The sequence below is a fragment of the Engraulis encrasicolus genome, chromosome 15 (assembly GCF_034702125.1).
Source record: "Engraulis encrasicolus isolate BLACKSEA-1 chromosome 15, IST_EnEncr_1.0, whole genome shotgun sequence".
In the NCBI taxonomy this organism is placed as follows: domain Eukaryota; kingdom Metazoa; phylum Chordata; class Actinopteri; order Clupeiformes; family Engraulidae; genus Engraulis; species Engraulis encrasicolus.
The window spans coordinates 7,397,727-7,417,017 of NC_085871.1; the positions used below are offsets into that span (position 1 = coordinate 7,397,727).

At 44.3% G+C, this 19,291-nt stretch overlaps 1 protein-coding gene across 1 annotated transcript in view; it reads right to left on the minus strand.

The window, feature by feature from the left end:
- Window positions 1-733: 733 nt before the first annotated feature.
- Window positions 734-19,291, minus strand: part of nrxn1a (neurexin 1a) — a 201,087-nt gene continuing 182,529 nt past the window's right edge. The window contains exons 21-22 of the mRNA XM_063216926.1: window positions 5,861-5,942; window positions 734-1,124 (exon numbers count right to left, since the gene is read on the minus strand). Of these exons, the coding sequence (XP_063072996.1) occupies window positions 817-1,124; window positions 5,861-5,942 (390 nt within the window). The 3' untranslated portion in view covers window positions 734-816. The remainder of the gene's footprint in view (window positions 1,125-5,860; window positions 5,943-19,291) is intronic.

Consider the following 19,291-nt stretch of genomic DNA (forward strand, 5'->3'; position numbering starts at 1 on the left):
GCGGGACGGATACTTTGGCTGATTTTCACAATCATAGGTAGCTTCTTGTCTATGTATGTAAGTCATTCAGGCCTAACTGGTCCTTTTGTTGTGTAATGTTTTGAAGGGCTTAATCAGAAATTGTTTATCTTGCTGTTGAAGGTGGGATGTTGAGTAAGGGCAAGAGGGTAACTGGTCCCAGCAATACACACTCACACACAGTCTTGGGGGCTCAGACACTAGCGATACGGAGAGTTCTGTGGCACTGAGTTGCTGACGCCCCTTTGGGGGGAAGGCAGGGCTCGATGGAGGGGGTTGATGAAGGCGTCCCACACGTTTCATATAGGCATTACTCATCAGACCATTCATTCGTTCCTAGTGACAATGTCCACCCCAAAACTGTCCCTTTTTAAAGTGTCTCTTTTTTCAACGCACCGCTGTCTTTTTGTGCTGGAGTACAAATGGTAGTTTTGTAATCATCACTGACTGGTATATGATGTCTTAGATGAAACTAAGACAGGTTGTAATTTTTTCTTCTCTGTGCTCATTTTATAACTGTACACAAAACAGCCGCCCCGACCCCCCCTGACACGTGACCATGAGTTTATGTCTGAGGATGGGGCTTGAGGATGGGAAGGGGTTCGAGTCAGGTTGGGTCGGGGCTGGGGGCCGGGAGGTCTGGTCAGGCGTGTCAGGGCAAGAGAGGGGGGGTTGGGGATATAAGGGGTTGGGGGGAGGCTGGATGAGCGTGGGTCAGACATGGTACTCCTTGTCAGGCGTGTCAGGGCAAGAGAGGTGGGGTTGGGGGGTTGAGGGGGAGGCTGGATGAGCGTGGGATCAGACGTAGTACTCCTTGTCCTTGTTCTTCTTGTTCTTGCTGGAGATCTTGGCCACGCCGATGGGCTTCTCCTTGACGGCGGCGCCGTTGGGCTGCGTGGCCGAGTTGCTGATGTAATTGCGCGTCTCGTCCACGTGGTAGGAGCCCTCGTCGCGGTTGCGGTACTTGTACATGGCGTAGAGCAGGATGAGGATGCAGAGGGCCGCCGCCGCCACGATGCCCACCACCATGCCCGTGGTGCTGCTGGACTCGCGGATCACCTCCGACGGGCCCGGGAAGCCCTTGCTCTCCGGCATCGGGGGATGAGCTGTGGAGAAGAAGGACGGGACAGAAGAGTCAGACATACTGTATACTATACTTTGCTCTTTAGCTGATTTCTTAAGACTATTTTGACTATTGGATTGATTGCTCTCCGGCATCGGGGGATGAGCTGTGGAGAAGGAGGACGGGAGATCATTGAGTGTTGTATGCACTGGCTAACAGAAGAGTCAGACCAGTCAGACCAATGCTTCTTGTAACTTTTTTCAATTCCTATTAATTCTCATGATTTTGATTATTTGATTGATTGTAGGACTAAGGGAAGCTCTCTAGCAATGGGGAAACACTGAGTGTTGTCAGAAGAGTCACTCAATTACATAAGACCTATGCTTTAGTTTCTACCTGACTTCTTGGGACTTTTTTGACTATTTGATTGACTGATTGATTGGTTGGTCGATTGATTGTAGGACTAAGGGATGGGAAGACCTTGTTTACCAGTATCAGTAGATAAGCTGTAAGAGGGTGATGGAGCAGCAATAATGTCATTGGATGTTGGCACACAGAAGACTCACACACTCACGAAAAACCTACTGTATGCTTTATTGATTATCTGAGTTAGGACTATTTTGTTTTTGTTTTGTTTTCTTTTGTCTATTTTGACCATTTGATAGATTGACCAGTGGAAACACTAACCCTCCAGCAGTGGGGTATGAGCTGTGTGCATTTAAGGATGTTAGTATAGTTAGGAGAAGGATGGAACAGCAACACATATCAGTCGTGTCTGACAGAAGAGTCTCACTCAGGACCTATGATTTAGTGTCAATCTATTTCTTAAGCCTATTTCTTGTTTTGACTGTTTTGACTAGCTGACTGATTGTTGACTAGTTTTCTGAGTTGTTAAGACTATTTTGATTGGTTTTTTGTCTATTTTTACTATTTCATTGATTGACTAAGGAAAGCTCTCTGGCATCGGGGGAAGAGCTGTGAGAGGAGGGACAGAACAGCAACAAACATCATTGTGTGAACATCAAACAAACATCAGAGTGTCTAGCGTGGCTGGTGGAGTCTCATTCACGCACAACCTATCCTTTAGTTTCTGCCTGAATTTTTAAATATACGTATTTTGCCCCGATTGTGAGGCCATTAAGATTGTATTCTCAACACAATAAAGCTGCTTGTTCTCCAGAATTGGGGAAAGAGCTGTACGGAACAGAAAGATCATTGTCATTCGGAGTGCCTATCACAGGCTGAGAGAAAATCTGACTTCTTAGGACTATTTTTTGTCTATTTTGATGTATTTCAACATTACTAAGAGGTTGTCCAACACTGTAAAGTTGATTTTAAGGAAGGGTCATTCACTTTTAGGCAGTGATTTTAGGCACCATTCTAAATTCAAATCCTGTTGAAACCCTCTCAACCCTTGTTTTGAGTTCTCCCCTTAAGGCCAGCACCGCTCTAAGAATTCAATGGTGTTTTCCAAAGGAATTTTAAGTTAGGAGCACATGAGTGCTTTGTTATGAATAAAATATATGTGCAATGTAAATAACCATTACAAGGGACGAGAAGAATATGCTGATTTTTCCCTTTTCTTTACGAATGGTTGCACTGAGTGAGACATGCTATTTTGACAGACTGTAGGGGCTTAATGACCTGGCCACAAATGTATTATAGTAGACACATTTTCAGCACTTTGCCCTCACTTTGGTTTGTAACAACATCAAACAAGGAATAAATGTCATAAAGTGAAATACTTAATGGCCTGTGAGGTACAGTATAGATAGCATCAATTCCTGCCTACTGTCAGCATCAGTCAAATGAAAAAGCCCATGAACAACTTTTGTTCTGCAATAGGTGTAGTAATCTCAACCACGAGACGTGGTGAAAATGTGAAGTTGGATGGTTATTAAATATGGCATGGTCAATTGCAGAGGGCAATAGTGACAGACAAAATATTGTTTAGCCTTCACCCGACCAGCACACCACTTGGCTGTTGCGTTAGCTGCAGGAGTAGAGGCCTGACTCTTTTTTTTTAGTCGAGTCACCATGGCTACACAGGTTAAATAATCATTTGCAGAGAACATCTTTCAGCCTTCGCTGCTCGCAACCTCAAGTGGCAAAACATAATTATGTGTGTGTGTGTTTGTGTGTGTGTGTGTGTGTGTGTGTGTGTGTGTGTGTGTGTGTGTGTGTGTGTGTGTGTGTGTGTGTGTGTGTGCGTGTGCGTGTGCGTGCGCATGGGTGTGTGACGGGCCGCACTCACAAATTGGAATAAAAACTGTCACCTTCGCTTATTTACTGATGTGCTCTGACACGTTTTAAATTACGGCGGCCAAGAAGTGAACAGAGAGGTTTATTTCCCCGCAGAGAGATAGTTACATCTCCCAGGATTGACGCTGTTGGGCAGGATGGCATAATTTACTGCGCTCTTAGCTACAGACGCCTCATAAAGCTCCAAGAGAAATGACAAGTGAAACAAGCCATGTAAAACTCCAGGCTTGTGGGTGCGGAAAATGAGATCGTGATAGAGAATGTCACCAGAGCATACTATACTGTACTAGCTCGCCTAAAAGCTTTATCTGAATTGTGAGGGTTTTTTTAATCAGTATAATAAATTTACAGTAATATCGGTGTGTATGAGAACTGTAAAAGAAGCATTGCTGAGTGTGTTACTCGTATAACTTTCACAGCAAGCGTTTGCAGAGCAGTACGTCATTACTACTGTACATCTGCAATGAGATAGCGAATGCTAAAATCCGCTAGAGGGTGAGTTACGAGCCTTTCATGTGCATGCGAATATTATTGCATCCACATGTACTGTAAATATGGCACGGGTCAGTGCAGAGATGTCTTAAGCCACATGTTGCGCTATTAGACCCTGCCTAAACGTCTGGTTATATTTCGTTGGCTCTGCAGTGGGCGGTGGAGATCACTGATCCACCCACTCGCCTTGCCTCAGGCAGTCCTGGTGAGAAAAAAAGTGTCTTATTATGATTTAAAAAAAAAGACAATCTCCTCACTGCAAAAACATCGCATTTGCTAGTTGCATCCCGCACCATCGACTGGGCATCATTTCAACAGGAAATTGCGACTGGTGGTTGTTGTAGTAGCACGGCAATAATAATGCTTCAAAACACATTTGAGATTTATTGTCCTGGAGACATTGTTCGTACTGAGCAACCATCTTGCATGCACTTTGAAAAGCCTTTCCCTAATGCTATGAATACCCCCTTGGTGAATTATGTATAATGCTGCATTACAGTGCATTTTAATGGGGACCTCGCCTGCTCTCCTCCTCCTCGTAGCTGGTTTTCATCATATGCGCTTGCTGAGATCCAGAGGGGCCTCGCTAGTAAGCTTATTGCGTAGTGAATTGCTGATGCTCCCATTTCTGTTATGTTCTTACAACTAATTGTCCAGCTTCCACCCCTAAACAGAACACCCCCCTCCTCCCCCAACACACACACACACACACACACACACACACACACACACACACACACACACACACACACACACACACACACACACACACACACACACACACACACACACACACACACACACACACACACACACACACACTCCCCAGACTTAAAGGTGCCCGTATAGCTACTCCCACAACATATACGGTATTTGCCTCTATTGATGTTTTTGGATCATTGTGTTTTTATTCTGGAAATTATGCGCTGTACACCAACGTTATGTAAAAAAGAAATCATGGGGATATAAATAACATATAATTCCCATTCCCAATCAAAGGATTCGTTTTGATAGGGAAACATTCAGTTATGTTATGTTAGCTCATAAGATGTCCAGCTCTTCCCGCCCCAAACTGAAAGGCACTGCTTGTTTACTGCCACAATACATAAAGTGTTTGCCTCTATTGAAGTTAATAGATTCCTTATGTGTTTTAAATTCAGGAGGTGATGCATGGTAAACTAACATTATGCCAATACATGGGGCATACTTTGAGTGATATCTAAGTGTTCTTAGGGAAACATTCAGTTGATGCTACGATCCCGGTTCATGTGAGGTATTGGACAGCATGGGAGAGATTTATCTTTTCTCACGGCCATCTGATGAGGGATATATTGAGTAAAAAAGTGGATCCCTCCTCTGGCACTCTGTAATAACTGCAATCTGTGGGGCCACCGGCTCCACTGACAGTAATTGAATAATTAATAGTGAGGGTGGCAGCAATTTTGTTGAAAGCACCTGGTGTGTAACAGATGGTTATTTTCGCTCTGTGTGCTCATTAGATATAAATCATGTGTGCCTGAATCGCAAAATGGAGAGGCACAGTCCTGCTTTATAAAGTCACAGCCGTTATTATTATTATTATTATTATTATTATTATTATTATTATTATTATTATTAGTAGTAGTATTATTATTGCGACAACTCGAATGATTTTGAACGCTTTATTCAGCATTCAGCTCTGAGATTTTACCCTACCACACTATTTAACTGTCAGTAGATCTTAACAGCAGCTTGCCATTTACAATACGCTTGTATAATTACGCCCAGCTCTGGCGCCTACTGCTGAACACGCTCATTCAAATGTCAAAGCCCTTGTCGCACCAAACAAAGCTGTTGTGATTCAAAGTCACAGCATGCCAATTTCTTGGCTGCTCAGCACGTCAATTTCACATTAGTTAGTTGAATACTGAACATTGTAGGGTGGAGAGGATGGGAGGATGGACATTTTCCTGGGTAAGTAGGATGGAAAACAAGGAACCAAAAGCTGACGATTTCTCAAATGATAATATAAAAGGGATGACTAACCTAACCCACCTGAACTTGGGTCGCAAGGGTCAATGTCTTCGTCGTCACTCGGGCATTCAGCAGATGCCACCAGAATGTCATCCTGCGAGAGACAGAAGAGTGATAGAAAAACCAGAGAGAGAGATACAGAGAGTGGGAGAGAGAGAGAGAAAGTGGGACAGAGAGAGAGAGAGGGAGAGAGAAAGAGAAAGAGGGGGGAGAGAGGCAAACTCGATTAGAGACTTTTTCCAATCATGTTACGTCATGAGGCTGGTCTGACCTGAGGCAGGTGTCCTATATAGGGTTGTAACGCGGCTCTCGCCGCATGGCATTGGCCTGTAGCCAGCCTGGTTGGCTGTCTCTGTGACCCCAGACCCCCGGCCATTGACTGGCCTGGCCCACATACATACACAACTCTGCCGGCCTTTTTTTGCACAGCCTGTGCCCCCACACTAAAGTGCCCCGGCGAGGCATGGAAAGAAAAACGGATGACATAAAAGCACAAAAAGGAACGGATAAAAGGGCCGAAAGGCCAAAGGCTGGCAATCGACTTTGACAGACAGTCAGTCCGAAAGGGAGTGTGGCTCTCATGTAGACCATAAAAGCCACTGCACACCCTCCATTCAAACATACCTCCGTGTGGCCTTGTGCTCTTTATAACCGTATAGGGTTAGCCCTCCCCTGGCACAACTTAAAGGTCTCAGAGCTTTGTCTTTTGAACACATAGAGGTTTGTGAAATATCACCGTTTTCAGCTGATCAAGGCGAAATGGGCTCTAAATGGCCGTACATTTGGTAATAAACCCCATGAGGACAGGTGACATTTCATTGTGGAAGTTTAGAAAGGCACACAAGGCCGTTGTATTATGACTCCTTATATAATAACCACAGGGTGGTATACATCAGATCGAGTCTTGGAACACACACACACACACACACACACACACACAAAGCCTTTGTAAGTCCATGTGTTTACGATGCAAACAAAAAGCACAGATGGCAAAAGTCATCTACAGTATGAACATCTGACATTTCCCCAAACACACTACAAACACAAAGCCAAATCTCTCAACCAACCAAACAGAGCACTGGAGCCAATCCTGGCATTCAGATACACACCCACCGAACCCACCCACAGATAAACCTACTCATGCTTACTACATTCACACACACACACAACCAAACACAAACACACACATACTTCATAGCAAAACCAGAACAAAAATTGTGTTTTTTTTCTTGCCTCTGTTCCTGCAAGTGGTCTGAACGGTAGGAAAGCCATGGTCCTGGTTGCATGGGAAGAGCAGTCAGTGTAAAAAAACCCTCAAGACTGATGCTCCCTGAGCCTCAAATGCAGCTGAGGTATTCCTCCAGTGAGAGAGCTGGCCCCCCGTAGCGTGACGCACACACACAAGCCCTCGCACCTTTGCTTGTGATCTGCCGTGCTTGGAATACACACCAACCGCTGCCCTGGTCTGGTAGCCTCGCTCCGGGTGCACGGACGGGGGAGCGTGTACTGCTAACTCTCTAGAGTGTCTAGTCTCTCTCTCTCTCTCTCTCCCGTAACACGCAAAAAGACTTGCTCCCTAAGGGCGCCGTCCCCCTATTTCACGCCTCGCTCTTGCCGTTGGTGCCTGGGCGACATTTGCCAGCTGGCCTGCACACGACTGCCCTGCTCGTCACTGATGAAGCATTAGGTGGCAACTGTATGTGTCAGACAGAGGGAGAGAACGAGAGGAGTGAACAGAAGATGTGAAACAGAGAGAGAGAGAGACAGAGTGTGTGTGTGTGTGTGAGAGAGCGAGAGAGAGAGAGAGAGAGAGAGAGAGAGAGAGAGAGAGAGAGAGAGAGAGAGAGAGAGAAAAAACAGATCGAGAGAGAAAGAGAGAGCGGGAGAGATATCGATTTCAGACGCACTGCTCACAGTATCTGGAGCAGTTCCAGTCAAGACCTCTACGCATCATAAGCAACAACGAGGAGAGAATAGAACTCCAGAGAGACAGCAGCAGAGAGAAAACAGGCAGAGAACAGAGAAACAGAGAGAGAGGGGGAGAAAAAGTACAAACGAGTAAGAGAAAGAGAGAGTCAGGAGGGCTAAGAATCAGGATGAGAGAGCAGCGTGCAGGAAAGGAAGGATGCTGTAAGCAAAGACATGATCAAAAAGCAACAGAGCGATAAGCGGAAAAGAGAAAGGAGTGGAGAGGAAAAAATGGATGGGCAAAAGCACAGGGTGTGAGAAGAAAGAATTAAAGAAGGAGAGAGGAAAGAGGAGAGACGAGAGAAAGATGGAACGACCAGAGTGGGAGTGGGCTGGCTCGGAGCAGCAAGCAAGCAAGCAAAGCAGCAGCCACGGTCCCGTTGCCATAACCACGCGCTTGTCTCCTGGGTGCTCTCTTCTCACACCCCTCCCCTCCCTTTTCCTCTCCGCTACTCCGATACTCAGCCAGCCAGCAGCTCCAGCTCCAGCCCCAGCTCCAGTGCTAGCTAGCGATCAGCATGTAGGTCAGTATGGGTGAATTATTCAGAACCCTGGTGCGGGGTGGGAGGGGGAGGAGAAGAGAGGGCTGGGGCTGATTAGGGAAAGGGGGGGTGAATGGTTGCTGGGAGGGGATGGGACTGGAGGCAGACGGATGGACTCACATTTTGGCTGGCCCACCAAAAAAAAACCTTAGTGGGGGGTGGACAATCTAGGGCTTGGATAATTGGAGAGGAAAATGTTTGTCAATTGGCCTTTTAACTGACGGGACAAAAAATGTCTTTAATGCATTGGAAAGATGCACAAACTAGTTAAAAGCCCAGATTGTTTAGGGATAATGGTGGTCTTTTAATGAAATAACAACCCGTTTCACACTTTGTAGAAGGTGAACAATTTAGTGCTTCTCTAAGCTGCCATTTTGTCATAGTGGAAACCCATAGCTGTGGCATAAGTATGCAACAACGGACCACATATGGCTCAAACGGCAGTCTGCATACTGATTTGCCCGGAATTATGCAATATGCATTCATGGCAAGGTCTTTGTACAAGGGAAGGATCTCTGGCAAATGCATGGAAGGAGATGCTGAACATTGACTGCTAACTTATTCTGTCGCTGTCGCATACGTACGTACATGATCACGGTGGGAGGAAACATCTGTTTAGTTGTGAGAAATTCAGCGCTTTTACGAGGAGGTGAAGTACAGACAGCATATTTGATGCAAACAAGGGGAAGATTTCAAGAAACAAAGCTGTCTGCCATTCCCCCAAATTAATTCAATTAGCATCAATGTTGTCATCGTCTTCTCTATTTCAGTGCTATGATTGATGTTGTTCATTATATTTCATTAGTTGTCTTTATATTTTTGAATGGTGTACAATTTCTTCCTCCCTCTTTCATTTAGATGATCTAGTTATTTTCTTTTTACCTTCTGTTCAATGAGCTTTTCAATTCAATTGGACTTCAACTAATATAAGCACTCAGTTGAATGATTCCTTTCAGTGGTAGATGCAAGATTTTTTGAGGTTGTGTTCAATAGGCAATCATGTTGAATACAGATGTTAAAAAAAATTGAAAAAATGTCTCCGGTCTAAATATTTTAATATATCATTGGAATTGAGAGAAGATTCTGTGGTCTCCTTCTGTTCTCAAAGACACACTGATGTGTGTTGGGTTCTCCCTCCAAACAACAAAGTCAGGGACTAGAGACACATCATTTAACCCTGGTTGTGAACATTTTCTGTTTGTGGTCCACCTCTGTGAGCTACCATGATGTGCATAATCTAGTCATAACATGTCTTGAATCTCGCCATCGTGATGATCTTCAAGTGAAGAAATGGGCATCTGGACCTGGCTGCCGGATGAACATCGATGTGTGGCCATGAGGAGGGCTGCGATGCGTGGAAGGGATTGCGAGAGGGATATTTTCTCACGCCTGCACAGCCAAAGCTGCCAAGTGCTCCATGACTAAGAGCACAAAAGCTCCATCCCTTCATCCATCCATTTCTAGTCCATCCATCCTTCCTTCCTTCCACCGACGCCAGTAGCGCTCCACGCTACCCACTCACCAGCTGTGCCCATCGCACATGGCGCCCGGCAACCGTGATTATTATTATGGGGTGGCTTGGAACGGCTAGTTCCTTTCCATTAGGAGTGAGAACTCAAGAAGGGCAATAAGGAGTCATCTATACAATCATCGTCACATGCTCAGACAGGCCCTTGCATTCAATTTCACACGCTTTCCCCTTCACATACGCACACACTGACTCACTATCGCAGAATCTTTCTTCCTTGTAGTCCCATATGAAATGGAGAGACATAGACCGAGTATGTGAGGAAGACCAAGTGCGAAACAACTACACAGACATGACCGAGGCAAACAAAGGAGAGAGGAGAGCAACTACATCTGGAAATTGAGAACACTGTGGCCTTCAAGGAGGTGTGTGCATGTGTGTTCCTACTATGCCTCCTGCATTTGTGGAGGCACCTGAATCTACCGCACCAGCAGTCGCAACAGACTAATTAATTAACACATCTACCTTCAAATATTTTAACTTTTTTTCACACTGAATATGAACAAACCTACAAAGTTATCAAGTTACCATCATTGCACCTCTGCACCTTGTAACAAACCAAGATGCAATCACCGGTTCGGAGTTTTAGCTCACCGGCTCCCTTGGATTTATTCATTACACGTAGCCTATATTCTCATCAATCCACTGGTCCACCTACAGCTCCATTCATTGATCTCTGTCACACAACAGCAACTGACCTTTGGTCCCTCTGTCCAGAAGTACAACCCCTGGCACACCAAACTGACCTCTAACACGGCAGCTCAAGCCCCACAGATCACTTCCTGCACTGGCTCAATGACACAAGACATTGGAGAGAGGAAGAAGTCAGTCATCACAATTCTACTGCGCTCCCACCTTTACACCCAGTAGAATCCCTTTCTGTTGCCATGGTGACGACAAATTCAGGCTCTATGAAAAATGATGGGAAGCGATAAAGAGAATGTGTGTGAAAAAGAAAGAGAGCTAGTGTGTGTGTGTGTGTGTGTGTGTGTGTGTGTGTGTGTGTGTGTGTGTGTGTGTGTGTGTGTGTGTGAGAGAGAGAGAGAGACAGAGAGAGAGAGAGGGAGAGAGGGGAAAGACAAAGAGAGAGACACACACATGAGTAGAAAATGTGTGTGAGAGAGAATAAAAAAGTGAGAGAATGAGTGAGAGAATGAGAGAGGGAGAGAAAGGCTGAATATGAGGTTCAGCTAAGACCATGCAGAACGACTTCACTACCTCCATCAGAGAAAGGGAAGGAGCAAGGGGAAAGGGGGGGGGGGGTGTAGAAGGAGGAAGAACATCAAAGTCCTCCGGCATCCAGTGCACAGTAATTACACGTGAATATTCATAGGAGTGTCCTTGCTCTGGAGAGTGCCTGCCTGCCTGCCTGGGCCTTGCGTCTGCTCCGCTTGTTGGGCGGGTAAAACACTGCCAACCAAGGTGGTGAATTAGACATGGAGGGCTTGATGCATTGCAGCATTTTTTAACTCCCTGTTCATATTAAACAGCCGACTAGCCTGCAGGGGGACCATTTTAAAGGCTGGGAGACGTCATGGCTAAGATTGAAGTGTGTTTAGAAATGCTCCATTCAGAGGAAGCCATGTTCATGTCTCAAGTCCAAAGCAGGATTTGTCCACGATTAACCTTCTTCCTCAAGGCATACTAAACACACAGGTTAGCAGAGATCAGAGAGCCTGTTATCCCAACCTTCTCCGTCCTCTTCTCCTTCACTGGTCTTCTTTTGCTGAATCTTGACAGGCTGTTCTGTTCAATGTTGGGCTAGGCACGCTGCAGGGCTATGTGGAGAGACAGGAGGTGTGCTGAGGTGATTGTCCTGAGGGCTCCTCCTCCTGCTCTCCAAGGCATTGCTACTGCACACCTGCTCCTTTACAATCAATCCTCCTGAGGAACTCGGACAATTATGAGCAATTTTTCATTCTTTGCTTTTTTTCCCTTTTCTTTCTTTCTTTCTTTCTTTCTTTCTTTCTTTCTTTTTCTTTCTTTCTTTCTTTCTTTCTTTTTTTTTTTTTTTTACAAAGTTTGGAGGTATTTATGGCTATCCCCATAGGACTTACAACGTATAACACATACATTGCATATAAGATTCAAAATAAGCTAGGCTATTTATAATTAAGTGACTGAAAATTAGGCCTATCCATAAATAAATCAACACCTAAAACACAAGCCTGCATTAGTTACTGTGACATTAACTGCTTTTTTGTAATTACACGTCACTGTATCCATAAATGAACCCAGGAAGAAATCAGTCTGAAATATTTTTTTCTTCCTCATAAGACAATACAAAAAAAATTCTGACAAAATGGTGACACATATTTCCTAAGGGTGACTTGCGGCATTGTGCTTGCACGTTGCCATCGTTACTGTACACCTTGTCGAAAATGAAAGACAAAAGAGTACAAGGTCACAGCCAACTACCAGAACACAGACACATCAAAAGACATTTTCTCAACTTATTAACCACGTGTTGCGGAGGAGTCTGTTTAACACCACAGGTTGAATGGCATGTCCGGTATTTTCTCTATGGATGGATTTTTACACAAATAGAGAGATGATTGTGACAGATGATTCACGTATGACATACAAATGAAAAAAGCAATGGATTTTTGAAAGCATACAAGCAAGGTAAGGCGTTTTCATAGGAGAACCTCTCAGCACATTCACACAAGAAATGCCAGTACATTTCCAAACTTAGAACTTCAAACTGAGAATAAATAAGTAAAGACATAAAGCTTTTTTGAGCAGGAGGCATGCAATGAAGGGATGCCAGTTGGTGTGCAGTGGACGAGTGCGGAAAGAGAAGCGATGGTAAAAGGTGCAGCAGCTCAAGCCTCTCTGTCTTCTCTCTCCCTTCACTTTTCTCTTTTCCGCTTTCACTCGCTCGTGCGCTCCCTCTCTCTTTCACTCTCTCACACCCCCTTTCACTCGCTCACTTTCTCTTCCTCTCTCTCTCTCTCTCTCTCTCTCTCTCTCTCTCTCTCTCTCTCTCTCTCTCTCTCACAGAGCAGGCAGCAGTGCTACTCCTGGCGAAGCTCGTGCATGGAGGATGGACGGTTAAAGCCCTCTGCATGCAAAGGAGGCTGGACGGTAATTGTGAAGGTACTATATTGAAAAGAGAAAACTACCTGCGATGAGGAACAATGCCATCTCGCCTCCATGGCCGACTGGCTACACTGCCTGCTTTTCCCTCTCTGTCTCTCTCTTGTGTCAAACACTGCGGGAGGAAGGTCTCTTTGTTTAGTGACAACGAGAGTAAGTTTGCTCTGGCTGTCTGCCTTCCTTGTCCTCGTCTGTCTTTTTTTTGCTCCTCAAAGCCAAACCCCTTCAGATTTTTTTTTTAGTCCGTTGTTTTTTGCCCCCTTCGCTTTCTCTCTGAGATCAACAGGGACGAGGAAGAAAAAAAGCTGCTACTCTGCTGAGAAGATGAGGGAGATAAATTGTCTGTGCATCAGGAGATGCTATCAGTGCCTTGAAAAGAGCGAGAGGAAAAGAGAGAGAGAGAGACAGCAAGGAGAGGAGCGCAGAGAGTGAGAGAGAGAGACGGAGAGAAGACGGAAGAAAGGGAGGGAGGGAGGGAGTAGTATGAGAAAGAGAGATAGTAAGACTGCAAGGCGAGCTGTCTTGATCAGGTGACTAATCCGAGCCAATCACGAGCCTTGCTGAGCCTCAAGGTTGCTAAGGGTGTGCTTCGTTAGAAACAGCCCTCTATTTTATTAAAGAAGGGGAGGAGATGGGGAGGCTGGGGCTTCAGCTCCGCCGCTGAGGAGCGAACTTATTACAATCTCAGATCACAAGACGTGTGCTCACACATACACACTCACACAAACACAGTCTGGGCAAACAACATGCATGGCACACAGCACACCCCCCTAGCCACACAAAGCCCTGCATTATAAGTTTTATCTCCTCACTCCTCAGTTCCATACCCATAGGCTATTTTACATACAATCTCAGCATCTCCGATAGATAGATAGATAGATAGATAGATAGGCCTAGATAGATAGATAGATAGATAGATAGATAGATAGATAGATAGATAGATAGATAGATAGATAGATAGATAGATAGATAGATAGATAGATAGATAGATAGATAGATAGCAAAAGAAAGTAAGAGGGAGAGAGAAAGATCAAGGCAGTATGTATGTGAAATAAAGGGATAGATAGGGAAAGAGAGTAGGAAAGAAGAGGGTGTGAAATAGAAAGAGACAGAAATAAGGTGCTTACAAATGTGTCCACGTTCTTTTTTTTCCACAGCGTGGTGCCTCATGGGACTCAATTTGTCTGTGGCAGCAGCAGATGCGGCGGCAGGCTGGTCCCCCAGTCTGAAGCTCTTCATTATTCATGTGACACGTGCACCCCAAAAACCCCACCGAACAACACAGCTCACATACAGCAGCACACGCAGCGCAACATAGCACAGCACAGCACAGCATAGCACAGCACAGCGGCACCACCCAGCTCCCCACACCCCGCTAATTATAAGCCAGTGGACGCCACTGGATTCATTTAGCGCTCATTAAATATTAAAAACCATACCGAGCCGAAAATAGAGGCTTGGAGGGAATGTGTGCAGTGACGAGAAACACTCTTTCGACAATCAGGACATAGTCGAGAAACAGACAGTGTTATACAGTACGTAAGGGAGATAAATGGTTGTGCGGGGGATGAAAAAAGCTGAGCTTTCATAAACATAGCCAATTACCCCACTTCCTGTTACTGCGAGCACAGGTATTGATTGGACACCGGCGGCAGATCGAGTGGAGGAGCAAGAGCGATGGCTGTGACAGCAGCAAGCCATGTTAGTGGGGGCCAAAAAACCAATATGATTTGAATAAAATAGAATAGAATAGTGTAGAATAGAATCAAATAGATTAGAATTGAATAGAATAGAACAGAATAGAATAGAATAGAATAGAATAGAATAGAATAGAATAGAATAGAATAGAATAGAATAGAAAGCCTTTGTTATTGCATGTCGGTGTACTATACATTTGTAAATGAGATTTAAGTGTGTATAATGACAATAAAATCTTTCTATTCAATTTCCGTCTATGCCATTGGCTTTCTGGCCTTCACTAAGATGGGGCTCCATGACATGCCCAGCTGTTGCCCACCACTGCCCTGCTCCCTGAAGCGAACCACTAAGCTCCTCCACCAAAAACACAACGTTTCATGATGCAACGTCTAGAAAGGATCTCCGTAGAAGATGGCGATGTGAAATGTGCATCACAAGAAGCGCTCCTCTTTCCTCCGATGCAGATTTAGACAAGAAAAAAGAGCAGACATGTCAAGGCTGTGCGCATATGTTGTGCCATGTCCCAAACAGGATTTTTTCCCTCCTCAACATGAAGAAAGATGAAAGAGATGGTGCTTTAAAAAGAAATATGCAAACATTCGGCATGTACTGGAAAAATATAGCATGTTTGTCTTCCTCAAGATGAAAAACGACCAACATGAAAAGATGTTTTTTTCCCCACCAAGTGTCCACACGTTTCCACATGTCCAAATGTTTCCTGATATTACCCATCTTGATATGCACCCCCACCCCGTTTGTGTGCTCATGAGATCGTTTGGTGGGAGATGCTGAGCAAAATGACAGCTGATTCTCATTAGAAGCTCCACCTGGTGCCTCTTGGAGACGCCAGCCAGCCAGGCTTCAGCTCCGACCAAAACCTCTCAGCTGTGCCAGCCACAAATTAAAGAAGACGGGCTAAATTCAATTTTGCCTCCCTCATTCCTTGAAATCTTTGATAATGAAGGAATGTATCTTGAAATAAAATTGCATCATTGTAGCATGTACGTATGTCTTTAGAACATACAGAACAGAATTGCCCGGTCCATATTTCAGAAACCTAAGAGGAAGACATATAAGCCTGCTAGTGGCAAAGCAAAGAATTCAATATGCCCCTTAGCATTACACTGTACGGTTGCCTCAGGAATATGAATTACAGCATTCTAGCTAAACACTTGGCTCTTTTTGATCTTATTTTCCCTTTATAACGTTCGAAACCCACAGATATGAAAAGCCTGAAGTTTGCCTTTAAATATATGTGGACGTAAATAATGTATTTCAGAAAGCTCCTGCAGTCTTCCATGACCACGCTGCATAGTAAGAAGATGAAGTTTTTCCTAAACCTGTCAAACCTCTCAGTCTGAGGCTGAGCACATTAAAATCTAACAACCTCAAGGAGTTGCCTTTAACTACCAAAAACTGATACATAGGGCAGATTGTAGAGGTACGATGGAAGTTTACCAAGTAAACTCTTAAAGATTAAAGCATTCTATTGTGCTTAGGTCCAGCCAAGCAAATAATTAAAAATGCAATGGAAAGACATTCGAATGCACCATTAAAATGAGAAGATTGTATACATTTGTGTATACTTTAAGTGGCAATCCCAGGATGTGATTAAATACAATTACAATTATTTTCAGAACACCATTGTAATGTCCCATACGTAATAAAACTGGTGGGAGCAGCTTAGAAAAAACTCACATTAATCAGTTATGTACGCCTCTTTACACTCACTAAAGGTGTCGTTGATCTAGAAAAGTATCTCCTGAGCCATCTCCCCAGTGGCCCTACTGTGATTCACACCTCTGTTTATTCTGCACAAACCACTGCATGATCCTTTGTCACCACGTTGGACAGATCAACCAATAAGGCAACACAATAATGATTTTCTCCCCTTCCAAGGCACCCACAATGCAATTTCCTCCACAATCACGGCCGTCTTGGCCGAACAGCAGTTGAGTTACACAACCAGACAGAAAATCACTAAGGAGGTAAAAATGAGTCTGACTGCTGGTTCACCCGGCTTTTAAGGGTCTTAGCCAAGATAAACTTTTTTTTCAGTTAAAGCCTATAGACGCTCAACTCTGTCTCTGTCTGCAGTCTCCACCTCACGGTAATGCGAGAATATATAGGAAGCGTTAACATTTTCAATATGACTTTAGCAAGATGACTCTAGATAAAATGTGATTAGATGATAAGCAATAATACAGTAGGCTATATAAAATAATGCTGCTGTCTTCAGGATATCCATATCTGGCCCTGTAGGCTGTTTGTAGTCAATGTCATTAACATTGGGATTGAAAAAATCCAAAACATAAAATGAATCCACAGCTAAAAGCAGACTCAAAATAAAGTTTTCTTTTCATCCAATACTGAGAGCATACATTCAAATGTTAAATGTCTTAAAATGTCGAATGTTTCAAAAGATGCTACAAAAATGTGCATACATTTGTCACTTCATGGGTTTCCTACTTAGCTCATTGAAATATGTAGACTGGAGATCCTAATGTAGTGGAATCAGGATTTAATATCTGAATCCTGAGCTCCTGAGCCAATAGAATAAAGCTCCAGAGGCGTGAAGAGGGTTGGAAATGATAGATTTTTGCCCAATTGCTGCTCCCGAACTTGAAGGGCATGTTAATTAGAAATTGATAGAGAGACTGAATGAAAACATTCCCACGTCAGTTCCACATGGGGAATCAAAGGAATTCTCCTCAGATCACTGGAGCACAAATCTTTCTTATCGGACATGCAGCAACGTTGATGACGGCCCTACTCTCTCTCTCTCTCTCTCTCTCTCTCTCTCTCTCTCTCTCTCTCTCTCTCTCTCTCTCTCTCTCTCTCTCTCTCTCTCTCTCTCTCTCTTTCTCTGTGTCACGTGCGTGCGCGTGCACACACACACACACACACACACACACACACACACACACACACACACACACACACACACACACACACACACACACACACACACACACACACACACACACACACACACACACAATCTCTAGGTTTAATAATGACACCAACACCTTATTTGTGAGAAATTCATATATTATTGATGGCGAAACACGCTATTTAGCTGGTGAGAAGTACTAGTGATGACATCAAAACGAACCTGATCCTTGCCTCCCGATTCATTCTTCCTACTCTAACCTTTCAGTAGGAGAGAAATTTACATCAGGGGATCATCGGGTAGAGGGTGAGAGATACAAAAGCAAGAGTGAGAAGAGCATAGATGTAGAAAAACAGGAGAAGGATGGAGAGAGAGAAGAGGGAGAGAGAGAGAGAGAGAGAGAGAGAGAGAGAGAGAGAGAGAAGAGGGTGAGAGAGAGAGAGAGAGAGAGAGAGAGAGAGAGAGAGAGAGAGAGAGAGAGAGAGAGAGAGAGAGAGAGGGGAGGAGAGGGAGGAAGAGACCCAGTAATAAAAATAAGGAAAGGAAAAAAAGAAACAAAGATAAGAAAAGGATCAAAAGATAGCGTAGGAGAGTGTGAGAGCGGCAAGAGAGGAGAGAAAAAAAAGCAAAAAAAAAAGAGAGAAAGCAACAACTGAGCTGTCACTTACGCGTCTGGGTAGTCCTGTGAGCACGCCACAAAGGGATCCACACTTCAGATGGAAATATTAAAGAGATCAGGCATCAGTGAAGCTCAGTGGCGCCGCATGGCTGTGTTTCAATAAACACAGCTCCCTCAGAGACGCACTCCGCACTTGGTGCCCCCCCCCCCCTCCTTCTTCTGTTCTCCTCTCTCCATGCTTACTTACTTTCACGCATGCACGCGTCTTGCTTGTTTGTCATCGTTAACCGAAAACATGTTTTTAAAGAGGCAACGGAAATAGAAGGTGCGAGGGGGGAACAAAGGGATGGCAATCTGTTTTTTGATAATCATGTTTTTCCTTCTGCGGATAGGCCGCATGAGTAAAATGCAGCCCTGCGCTTTGTGTGCACAGAGAGTGTGTCACTTCCAAACTACAGTGATGTTGTTGAACGAAACACAAAAGGGATTGTAAGCGCGTGTGTGTGCAATATGCAACAATGCACAGGGAGGTTGTTACACTTTCTGCCAACATTTCTCACATTTCTGCATACCCTCTTTCACAATCACTGGAGAGTGTGGTGCAACAAAAACATGTTTGTTACCATGATATAGCTTGTGCAAATTGAACAAGCTGCTTGTCTGTTGGGCAAACAAGCCTGATCAGAGCATGGTTTATTTAACAGACAGAGACAGCCTTTAATGGTTAACCTTTAATTTGTATAATAATCGCCATTGTGTTGCCTGCAGCATCCCAGCCTAGCGGCTGTAATTGAGTAATGTGTAATTGTCCCAACTCCAACCATTTATGATATTAATTGAGGCAAAGGGGAAGGATGAATAATTCAAAAGACCTACAAACATCACCTGTATATACTATAGTGCTGGAATATGTGGTGTATGAACCACACTGTCCATCACTGCATTCTGTCTGAGACAGAAGAGAAACGCACCACAAATGCCTCGACACAGCACCAGTCTCTTATTGAAGCCTATGAAAAAAATGACTGCGCCTACTGTGTGAGAGAGTGGATAAATAAACCAGGTTACCTTGAGTCTTTCAGCCATCTCCATAGGG